The sequence below is a fragment of the Natrix helvetica genome (assembly GCF_964273705.1).
Source record: "Natrix helvetica genome assembly, chromosome: 13".
NCBI lineage: Eukaryota > Metazoa > Chordata > Lepidosauria > Squamata > Natricidae > Natrix > Natrix helvetica.
In genome coordinates, this window is record NC_138557.1 from 17,184,414 (window position 1) to 17,196,040 (window position 11,627).

The 11,627-nt window shown below is 49.9% G+C and overlaps 1 protein-coding gene across 1 annotated transcript in view; it reads left to right on the top strand.

Moving 5' to 3' along the window:
* The window catches only part of USP31 (ubiquitin specific peptidase 31), a 40,519-nt gene extending 35,175 nt beyond the window's left edge, over positions 1 to 5,344 (top strand). The window contains exon 16 of the mRNA XM_081965383.1: positions 117 to 5,344. Coding sequence (XP_081821509.1) covers positions 117 to 1,618 — 1,502 coding nt within the window. The 3' untranslated portion in view covers positions 1,619 to 5,344. The remainder of the gene's footprint in view (positions 1 to 116) is intronic.
* Positions 5,345 to 11,627: the final 6,283 nt, after the last annotated feature.

The window sequence follows — 11,627 nt, forward strand, 5'->3', positions numbered from 1 at the left end:
GGGACTGGCTTCCTTCCCAGCACTGGGGTGCGAGCCTCTTGCCCCTGCTGCTCCCCCCCCCCCCCGCATGGGGGAAGCCAAGTTGACGTGGTGGCCCCCGTCTTTGTGCCTCGCAGGAGGGTTTTCTACCCGGCCCTTCGTGAGGAGCGTCCAGCGCCAGAACCTGTCTTCCAGATCCTCCGTGACTAGCCCTTTGGCCACCAATGAAAACGGGATCCGCCCATCGTGGTCCCTCTCTGCCAAGTTGCAGATGCGTTCCAACTCGGCTTCTCCTGTCCACGGCTCCTCTTCCACCCTGGAGAGAATCGGAGAGTCAGCCGATGACCGCGTGGCCACCTCCTGCTTTGGCAGCCGGCGGAGTCTGTCCGGCAGCCCCCTGGAGCCCAGGGCAGCTGGAGGCAGCCACCGTGGCCAGCAGGACTCTCGGGCACTCGGCAGGGCCCCGCTGGCAGTCATGGAAGGGGTCTTCAGAGAAGATGCCCCAGCGTGGAAAGCCCCCGGCAAGACAGACACGCAGGCGGCGGTCAGAAACGGCCCCCCTCTGGGCCCCTTTGACAACAACAACCAGATCGCCTTCGTGGACCAGAGCGACTCTGTGGAAAGCTCTCCGGTCAAGGATGCTCAGAACTTTGGCTGGCTGGCCAAGCCGGACGGTGGCAGCTCCCTCCAGGCCCCTCCCTCCCAAGACAGCCTTGGGCCAGGCAGCGGCTTGAAGTCCGAGCGCGCAGTCTTGTCCAGCCAGGATTCCCTAACATCTCAGCGGCCCGTCGCATCCCCCCCTCCCCCCAAGGCCTTGCCGAAGGCCTCCCGTTCCCGGAACAAGCTGGATTCGTGCAGGGCCAGTGGGCGCCCCGCTTCCCCCGCAGCCAGGCCAGGCAAGAAAGATGCTGGCGCAAAGAGCCCCGAGGCCACCTCTGCCACCTCCTCCCAGCCGAAGCACCGGCCGGTTTCCTCGCCGTCCTCCTCGGCAGCGGCCAGAAGGAGCTCCTCGGGGGGCTCTGTGCGGGGACACCCCCCCTCGGGCAAGAGCAGGACTTCGGAGCGCGGCCTCAGCAGGGAGGGCTCTAAGCTGAGCATGAGCTCGGAGAAGACGAGCGGGGCTGCTAGCCCGCGCACAAACTCTCCCCGGCTGAGCCAGGCACGTGGGGAGGGCAGGGTGCCCGAGGGCAAGCACGTGCGCAGCACCTCCCTGGCCAGCCTGCGCTCGCCCGGCCCCGGCCCCCGCTCCAGCCTGAAGAGGGACAGCAAGTCGGAGGAGAAAGGCTTGTCCTTCTTCAAGTCCGCCCTGCGCCAAAAGGAGACCCGCCGGTCAGCCGACCTGGGCAAGACCAGCCTGCTGGCCAAAAAGGCCGGGGGAGGCTCCTGCAAGGCTGCTGGGAAGACCCTCTCGGAGGAGAAGCCTCCGGAGAAGGCAGCACTCCCCAATGCCAGCGTGTCTGCCAAAGACCCCCTCATGCCCGGCAAACGCTCCCTGCTGACCGCTTGCAAATCCCAGTCCTCCCAGTCCGATGGCAGCCCCAAGTCCTCTGGAGGGGGCAGACCAGCCATCAACAAGGCTCTGCCCAGGCTCCCCCCGGGGGTCTCCTCCTCTGCCCGCACATCTTCTGTGTCGCCGTGATCTGCTGCTGCTCGGCTGCCTGGAGCGGTGGCCGCCTCCTCATTTCCCGTGGATGGGGGAACCTCGTTGCTCAGGCCCCTCCCCATTCTGCCCACCGTGCCAGGTCATGGTGGGCACTTGCAGGGCTGCCCAGGGAGCCCCCCCCCCCCCGTGCAGCCTGTCCATGGAGCCCTCCTCCTGGCACAACAGCCACCCGGGAGGTCTCGCCAGGCGTGCCCTCCTGGGGCCGGCCAGGGCAGGTGGTGGCCCAGCTCTGTGAGCTGAGAAGGCCCGCGAGGGAACCTGGGGCACAAGCGGCCCCCTGGTCCTGCTGTGCTACCCCCACTCCTTGTCTCCCCCTGTTGCAAGCTTTCCCGAGGGCAATATCTCAGCGCTTACATTATTTCTCAGGTAAATGCTCAGCCAGAAGTAGGAGGAACCGAAGACTCTGAGAAAGGTGCCTTCTCTCTCTCTCTCTCTCTCTCTCTCTCTCTCTCTCTCTCTCTCTTTCTCTCTCTTTCTCTCTCTCTCCTCTCTCCACATTCTTTTCACTCTGAAAGGTTTCTGTTGGGGGGGGAGGGATGTTGCTGTTTTGATGGCCAGCTTCTGGCGGGAGGGGTACTCTGCTTTGGAGGACCCAACTGGACCAGGCTGTTTGTGTTCTTGCTTCTTCTCCTGGGTGGCTTTTCAGCCCAAGACCCTCGCCTTGCCCCAGACCCCCCTGGAACCAGAACTGTGTCTCCCTCTCCACATTTTTCCTGCTGCTTCCCAGGCAGTCCTGAGCGCTCTGGACCTCTGACAGCCTCCTTTTCCTTCCTGCTCAGCTCTTCCCAAACATCCTCCGTGTCCGCTGGCTGGCTGGCTACGGGCGTGCAGAAAGGAAGGATGCCTTTGATCCTCTCGTCTTCTGGGTGGCAGGTGTGCCTCCTCCCTGGGCAGAGGTTTTCTTGCTGCCTCCAGATGAACTCAGCCCCTCCCTCTGTGGTTAACCCCCTAAGCTCTTTGGCTGCTCTGCGGGGCGCTTGGTCTTTGCCCTGGCAGCTCTAGGAGGAGGCTGTCGCCCCCTCCCCAGTCTTGGCCTAGAGTGTTCAGGAGCCCCTGGAAAGCAAGAGGGAGCTCCCTTCCTTCACGGGAAGTTCACAAAGTAACTTCCAGGAAGCTTCTCCTACACTGTAGGACTTGACCCCTTTGGAACAAACTTTTTCCACTAGCTCCCTCCGAAACCATTTGGGATCAAATTCCCAAAATTCCCCCCCCCCCCCCCTGCTGTGGCCTTTTGGCAGTCACAGTCTTCTCCCATTGGGGAAGCACCGGTTGGAGAAATTTGCTTCTGTTGGAAGGAGGATGAACTTCGATGCTTCTGTTTGGAGAAGAGCAGCTGGCTCCTGGGTGGGAGGAAAGAGTTGCAGGCTGCTCTCTTGTCTATGTGCGGCCCAACAGGTGTGTGTGTGTGTGTGTGCATCCGTGCATTTGCTGTACCAGCAGTTCATGTAGGAAGGAGGAGGATAGCCAGTGGGTGTAGGAGTCCACTTGACCCTTGAGGTCTCTGTCTTCTTTGTGGAGTGAGAGCAGCCTTGCTGGGAGCAGCCCTTCTAAAGCTTTCTCTGGCCACTGTTTGAAGCCTCCTCTGGTGGGGGCTCCTCTTGGTTCCCCCTTGTCCCATGGACCTCCTTCCATTGAGAGGAACGCCCATTTGTTCCTGAGGTCCTCCGTTGCCAACGTTGCCATCTAGGACTCAAGGGGCATCTGAACAAGTTAGCCTAAGAATCAAGGTGTTGTGTTGATTGTGTGATGCCGCAATATCCTATCTAGGAAGCTTCTTGAGTTCTTGGGGTTGGGTTGGGTGGGGGTGGGGATTGGTTGTAACTAATTCTGGCATCCTTTAAAGAGGATGGGAACCATGTCCATCCTCGGCGGGCATATTTCTTCCTTGTGCGGTCATCCTTCCAGTACAGAAGAGTCCAATTCCTCGTCCCAGAAAGCTTTCTTCTTCTTCTTCTTCCTCTTCTTTCTTTTCTTTTCTTTTTTCTGATTAGGTTGGTGTTAATTTGTACCTTGCTCTGTTCAGAAGAGGTACACCTTGAACACTTCACATTACTTGTCCTCAATACGCCACACGAAGCCTTTGCAACTCACTTTGCAGCCCTTGCTTTAAGCCCGTGTCTTTACACACAGATGAGGCTCAGATCAGCTCAGAGAAGGACAGGGAACCTCCACGCTCCAGGAGTGACTTAATTCTGTGCTTGGCAATGACATCTGGAAAGCTGAACATGGCCAGTTACTTCCTTCCTACTACTGAAGTCCAATTTGCATGGTGCCGCTCAGCTGTTCCCTATGCATGCCCGTATTAAGTATGCAAACAGCTCTTGCAAGCTACAGTAGAATGCACTACCGGCAAGGATAGGCTCCCCGTTTCCCTCCTGGTGTTTCTAAGTTGCAGCAGCTTCCCTCGCTGTGGGCCATGTCACCTCAGGATGCTGGAGTGCCGTCTGGAGGCTGCAGCTCAGGCATCCTGGGCTGTGTTGCAAGAATTCAGGATGGGGGGGGTGTCTTTGTCCGAGCTGCATGGGATGCGTCTGAGGAGCCCACAGCCTTTGTTCCTTGCTTTGGTAGACCCTCCCCCAAAGCTTCCTTTCTGTGACCCTTGGTTGACTTCTGTGGATATAAAACTTAGCTGTGAAGTACAAAGGAGGCAGGCAGTTTTTCTTATGGTCAACTACATTTGTCCTTCTAAGCAAGAGAAGCTATGCAGCTTTTGCCCCTCCTGACCCACTTTTCGTCGCTTGGCTTCATGAACATTGTCAGCTCCTGGCAGGTCCTGGACTGGGAATGCCAGCCGCCTCCCCACGGCCCAGGAAGGCAGAGCTTCGTCCTGGCCAGGGGGAGCTGGCTGTTGGGCCACGGCCTGCAGAGTCGCTTAGGAGGGGTCCTAGAAAGGGCCCCAGGCAGGACAGGCCCGGTCTGACTGGTTCAGTGCCTTCTGCTTAGCCATTCCGGGGACCCCCTCGGGGGGCCAGAAGGCCTTTTCGCTTGGAAGTTCCAGCTGGAATGACCTTTGTGGGGAAATCTTTCTTTGCTCGTTTCCCGGTTAATCTGCTGATGGGTCCAACATAACCACACAAGCAACTAAGGTTTAGTTTTAATCTTTGGTGAGTTGACGTGAAGGTTTTTCTTCATGGGGGGGAAAACATGCTGACCTGAGAGCCAGACTTGAGAGACTTAAAGAGGAGAAGAAGGGAGTTTGCCACACGTGGAAGTTGTGGAAATTCCTGAGGGCCCCGGAAGCATTTCTGACCTCGCCTCCAGTTCCACCGTCTCCGGAAGGTGCAGCCGGAGAATCCAGCGCCGTGGAGACCCAGCTCACCTTTGGCTAAAACTAGATGCTCAACCTGAGGAGTCAACCGTGGCAACCCGAGTTGCGTGTGAGGAGCTGCATGCTTCCCTCCCTTTGCCCGCTGCCGACTTTGATACGTGATCAGAGTTTCCGTCTTTTTTTTAAATCTCTACAATCTGCTGGGGGGGAGGCTGTGTCTCCCTCCCAGAAGGGGTTTTAACTTATTTCGGAGCAAGTGCATGAGAGTGTGTCAATGCCTTTTATTTATTTGTATGCACTTTTAATATGCAGAATTTATATTTTTATGTTTTGGAAATAATTTCCTTTCCTGAAGAAGAGTTTGGATACAAGGGATTGGATGATTAACAGTGAAAAATGTAATAATAGTTCAATAAATTTACAGTGTACAAGGACTCGCATGAGGGAAAGTGTTTTTCTTCAAACCTCTCTCCTCCCCCCATTAAAAGGTCAGGGCAAAATCTCCCTCAAGTGGAGCTAGAATTTGGTCGTAGCACAGATACACCTGGGTTGTGTTTTTAGCAATCACGTGAAAACGATTTACCCCTGTTTCCTCTGGATGCATTTTTTCAACTCCCCAGTTCAAAATCACCAAACTGCAGAACATCTGGCTGGGAGGGACTGGGGGCCAGTTCAATCCACCTCCCCACCCAGTGCAGCCCTAGGACTTCCATGCCTGAGCCTTGATTCCCTCCAGGATCAAACCTGGTTTCTCCCGGGCTGCCCAGGTCCCTGAGACCCCCAGGGTATAAAGACTGGTGATTTCTCTCCACCGTAGCTCTTCTTCTCAAGCAAGATAGCGGACAATAATGAGCAAAATGCCAGTTTTCCCAGAATCCCCCTGGAGAAATGGATTGAGGAGTCTTTAAAATTGTTGTTCTGCCATGTCTAAACAGATGAGATGTGGTCTCTCTCCCTCTCTCTTCCTCCCCGCCCCCCCCCCATGTCCTTCTGCCTCAGGGCTGCTCAGGAGATTGCTCAGGGCAGAGAACCTGCAACCAGCACATCATGAAAGTTAACAGAATAATAGAGCCGGGAGTGCCATCTTCTCACCACTTTCCCCCCTTCCCTGCCCTCTCCAGCATCCCCCCAAAGAGCCCAGTCTGCTCTCTATTCCTCCCACCTTTCAAACCCTGCTGGTTCCTGCAGGGGGAGCGTGGATGCCTTGCTTTGGGCACAGCAACCGCACTGGGCACGCAGGAGCTTCTGCTTCTGGTGGAGTTTCTCCCAGGCTCTTAGTGGTCGTTGGCACTTTCTGCTGTGTAAGCAGGTTCCCGGATTCCGGGGAAGATCCTGTCATCAAGCTCCGAGCCAAGATGATGCCTGTGAAAGCTCTGTTTTCCTGTGACAATTTCCATGACACTTTCCTTTTAATCTCTTGGTATTAAAATAGACTCACATGGCACACAGGATTTTCCTTTCTTTTATATTGCAACAGGCGTGTACAGAAGACAACAAAGTTTTTCTCTCTGGATTTCTCAGGAGTGAGTTTTCTTCCACATTTCATTGTCCGTCCCTCCCGGTCCATGAGGAAGGACCAGGATTTGCTGGCCATTTTAATAATGTATCGAATATTATACAGATAAAACTAACACTATCTAGAGCAGGGGTACCAAACTCAAGGCCTGAGGGGTTCAGGGTGCTTAAGTCTGGCCCTCAGGGACTGCCTGGAAATATCAAAGGACTGGCCTCAGGGGCCTCTGCCAGCCAAAATGGGCCACGGTGGGGGGAGGGGGCTGTGTACACCGCTCTGCAGCTCCCTTTCGGTCTCCAGCATGGCCACGTCCACCCAGCCCTCTGACGTCAAGCACATGTGGCCCTCAATGAAATCGAGTTTGACACCCCTGATCTAGAGAGTATAAAACACTTAAAAGAAAAATTGTTAAGAGGGAAAAACTCCCTTCCTCACCAGCAAGTATAATCAATCTTAACAACTTATCCCCATCTCTGAAAGTTAAACCAAGCCAACATTTCATCCCATTCCTCCATTCTATTTAACCAATCTCTAAAACTTTAGCTGGCCATATTAATCATAAAAATCCACTAAGGGTTATAAGAAATAATATAAAGTACAAACTATATCTACTAAACCCAATTTGAATTCTCCCTTTTTATATTTATATCTCCCTTTCGATTTGAATGTACTCCCCCAGTTCCTCTTCAAATAAAATCTTTAAAGCATCCAGTCCCAATCAACAAACCATTAAACATTTCCAGAAATTGCAACCCTTTTATTTTAATATTGATTGAATAAACTGATTTTATAGTCTTCTTCAGCAATCTTTAGATCTCTGAAACGTCTAACATCTTTATCCTGCACTATTTGTCTTTTCTCTCTGAATCCTTGGGGTCTTTCTCAAGTTCCTTGTATAATTTCCAATAGAAAAAAGTTACCTATCCTTGGTTGGGAATCTTTTATTTATATATATCACCACTCCATTTTTCTTTACCAAGTTAGAGGCAGCATACAATGTTCCCAGTTTTGAATTCACTAAATACTTCTGGTCTTGTAGCCTAATATGGGTCTCTTGAAGACAAACAACATCATTATTAAATTGCTTCAAATAATAAAATATTTTTTTCCTTTTTTGTGGAGAGTTCAATCCATTCACGTTCCAAGATAATAGCTTAAGCATCTTTGGGTCTGATCTGGAGCGTTTATTTATTTATTTATTTATTTATTTATTTTATTTATTTTACCGTGCTTCTAGACCGCCCCCTCTCCCAAAAGGGACTCGGGGCGTTGAGAGCATTTGCTGAAGATCTCTCTCCACAAGACTAATCTTCGGCCTGGCTCTTCCCATGGCTCCAGTTTGCTTCTTAACTTCTTTCTTAGCACATTGTATTTGGGGATCCACCTGCTTGTGAGTTTCTAGCATTTGTCTAGTCGTGGATCTGGTGACGCGTTGTTCCACAGGTTTAAGTATCGGCATATCAATGAGGGTCTTAGACGGTCCTTCTTCCAAAAAGGAGCTCAACAGAGATCCGGAGGGGTCCACTCGAAATCCACCTACAGCACCCTGCACCTCCTTCTCTGTTGGCAACTGCTTTCTTTGTTCTTCTGTCTCTTTCTTAAACATCCTCAGCTCTAAGACGTCCAAATCTGCTGGTGTTGGTGTAGATGTACGTGGGGGGGGGGGGGGGGTGTTGCATTTTTCTTAAGTATTCCATAATAAAAGTCCCTGGCTTTGTCTATTGTATTCAAACGGTACCTCACCCCTTCGTATCTGAATATAACACCAATTGGAACATCCCATCTATACTGTATCTCTTCTTCAATTCCGCTACCAAAAATCCAAAGTCCCTTCTAAACTTTAACATCGCTGGAGGTAGCTCTTTAAAAACTCCAATCATGTGGCCATCTATTTGAAGGGCGGAGTAAAGAGACTTCTGCAGAATATCATTTCTGAAATATCTCTCAGTAAAATATATCACAACATCTCTTGGTAATTGCCTTTGTGATGCTATACGTGAATTTACTCTGTAAATTTTGTCCATCTTAGCTGAAATCTCCCTGGGATCCTCCATTTTTAATAACGTGGCCAAAGCATCTGCACAAACTTTTCTTAAGTCCTCTCTAGGGTTCTCTCTTATGCCCCTAAGCCTGATAGCAAACTCCATGGATCTAAATTGTATCATAATAATCTCATTATCCATCCTTTGCATATTCCCTTCCATTTCCACAAATTTCAAATCTGTTTCTTTTGTTTTGGATTCCAAATCCACAGCTAATTGCTCAATTTTGTTGTCCACCTTAAGAACCACCTCTGATAATCCCGTTGCGATAGTTTGCATATTTTTATCAATTTGATCGGACCTTTTTATAGTGTCTTGGACCATTTGTTTAATCTCTTTAAGTTCCTTGCCTATAAAATCCTTCAAGTCCTGGAGATTCATTGTAGCGGCTGGAGGAGCCGCCCCTTGATCCGTTGCCATATTTAACAGAAAAAAAGGAGGACAGTTCTTCCCAGCTTTCTCACAAAATACTCTTCCAAGTAGGTCAGGTTATGCAAACTGACTTAGAAGTTGTAAATAGCTATTTCAGCCGCCCCAGCTGTCAGCAAGCAATTAGCTTTCATTTTCTTTAGGTTTTCAAATATAAATCAACGCCATTTTGAATCCTTTGTTCTAAATCCACGCCTCTCAAATTCAGCAGTAACGTTCTTTTTAAAAAGATTTTCCCCCCCACTTAAAGCTTACTTGCAAGAGTCTTTTTTCCTTCTGGGATGTTGTTAGAAGTTAAGGCTGATCCCGGCGTCTGGCTCCACATTAGCGGAGGACATCAAAAGACCGGAGAATGCAACAACTGCGAGGGGGGGCATTCCTTGCCGCACTACAGAGGCTATAAATCCTTCTGGAGGGCTACACAAGTGGCTCAACCCGACAGCTGAATCTCTCCCTCATAAATTCCAAGAATTTACGAGCGTCCAAGGCGTTAAAGATCTTTAAAAAACACCTCTACAGCCTAATGATCTGACAAGCTCAGAGAAAGCCTGCCATCGACGCTCGAGGAAAAACCGGAGGGGGTAAAATAATTGGTATAATATTTGAATCCTTTTTTGGGGGGGCTGGGGGGAGGGGAGGGGGTATAGTATCTGTATGGGATTTATACTGTATGGTGGGGGGGTTAAAAGGGGAAAATATGCTTGTATAAAACTTTTTCAATTAAAAAAAAAAGTTACCTATGTCACTTAATATTTTCGCTGTCTCTTCTCAAAACATGTGACCAAAGTAACAAGTCTCTCCTGTAAATCCAATGTAGAGAAATTATCCACATCATTCTTAATATTTGTATGTCTTTTTAAAGTACTAAGTCATCCAGTTTCATTTGTAAATCCATTATTTCCATCTATTTCTTATTAGGCTATCACATTCAAACCAGTTTCCATTTTATTCAGTGGGGCTTCTTTTCAGTAACACCTAAGTTGTCTTGGTGTAGTAATAACTTTATAATTTTCCTAGCCCATTCATCCTATGATCACTCTTAAGGTACATTTGATGCATTTATTTCCTTCTAGTGCCCTCTAGTGTCCAACCTTCAAAGTCATTTTATCAGTTGTTTCCAAATATAAACATAGACATTTTCCATGGAAAGGATTCTCTCAATTAACTTCAACGTCTTAAATCAAGTCCAGCTAAGCCCTTAATCCATTTACATTTTTTAGAAGCCAACACCAATCATCCTAAAATGATAAGACCCAGGTGGCACAGTGGTTAGAATGCAGCATTGCAGGCTAATTCAGCTGACTGCTTTCCTTTAGACCTGTGTTACTAACAGAAGCAGCAGTCCATTGAGAAAATACATCCTCTCTGGCATTGCCCTCCCCTAACCACAGGAGAGAAGTAGCAGCAGATGCCAAGAGAACTAAGCAAGAGACTGATCCCCAACATCCTCTGAGCAGACATGTGCCCCGAGCCCAGTGGTGGGATTCAGCCAGTTTGCACCTATTCGGGAGAACCGGTTGTTGGAAGAAATCTCCTTTTGTTTCTTTCCCACTTTACAGGGCTAATCCTGTAAGGAAGGCAGGAAGGAAGGAAACATTCTGGTGTTGTTTCTAGCCTCATCTTTATTGACCTGCTTACAGAAACTGTCTCTCCGGTTAACCCTTATTCCATTGTAACAGCTATGGCGAAGCGCCCATTGATGTGAGTGACGTTGAGTTGGCCACGCTCACCCAGTCACATGACCACTGGGCCACGCCCACCCAGCTGGTCATTAGGGCAGAGAACCAGTTGTTAAATTATTTGAATCCCACCACTGCCCAAGCCCACTGACTCAGATCTAGGAATAACTTTGTGGTAAGAAGAAACATTCTTGAGGATACATAAGAACAAAATCAAAAGATGGGAGGAAGGAGACCATCAAGCAAGGAATAATATGAAAGTTATGGCTGAAAGACTTGTCCTCCCTTATACTACTTGGAGGACCCTGAATAGGTTGAGAGTTGGAGTCCCTGAATGTGAAACTAATATGCTCAAGTGGAGGTTCTTGGCGCATAACAACATGCTGGGCAAATGGGGAGAGGCGCAGAACCTGTCCCGTCTGCTGGTATGTCAACTACTTCCAGAAACATGTACTGATAAGGACTTATTTTTGGCCAACGATCAGGCCAGGCAGATGACGGAAGAAGCAGCAGCAGCAGCAGCACCCATTAAGTCACCTGGGAAAGTGGCTCGCTGACTTATTGTTCGCTTCTTTCCAGCATCGCAGCTTCAAGGGCAGGGTAGGGTAGGAGGCCTCTGCTTTGATCGCCCTTATTATTTCTGCATGGAAATAGTCACAACAGATGTGCTATTAGAATGCGAGGTCATCACTCATTCATGGGCAATTGGATTACCACTCTATTAATCTTGCCTTAGGCTATGCCAGATTAGATAGTGTGCATTGTTATTTGTCACGGGGGTCAATATTTCCCCAATTTTGGAACACTTTTATCTCCACTTATTGGATTGGAAATCGCTGGTGGAATGAGAGGGTCCCAAGGAGGCCCCTGTGGGCCTTTGAGTTGCCTCCCTATCTGACAGATGTCATTTCATGAACGGGGCAGTGGGGTTGACAAGAACAAATAGGTCACGCGGAAGGCTGAGCATTGATTGCAATGGAACAGCTGTGCAGCTGCAACAGGGAAGCTTCTTGCAAATAGGACAGGGTGTCCCAACCTTGGTAACTTTAAGACT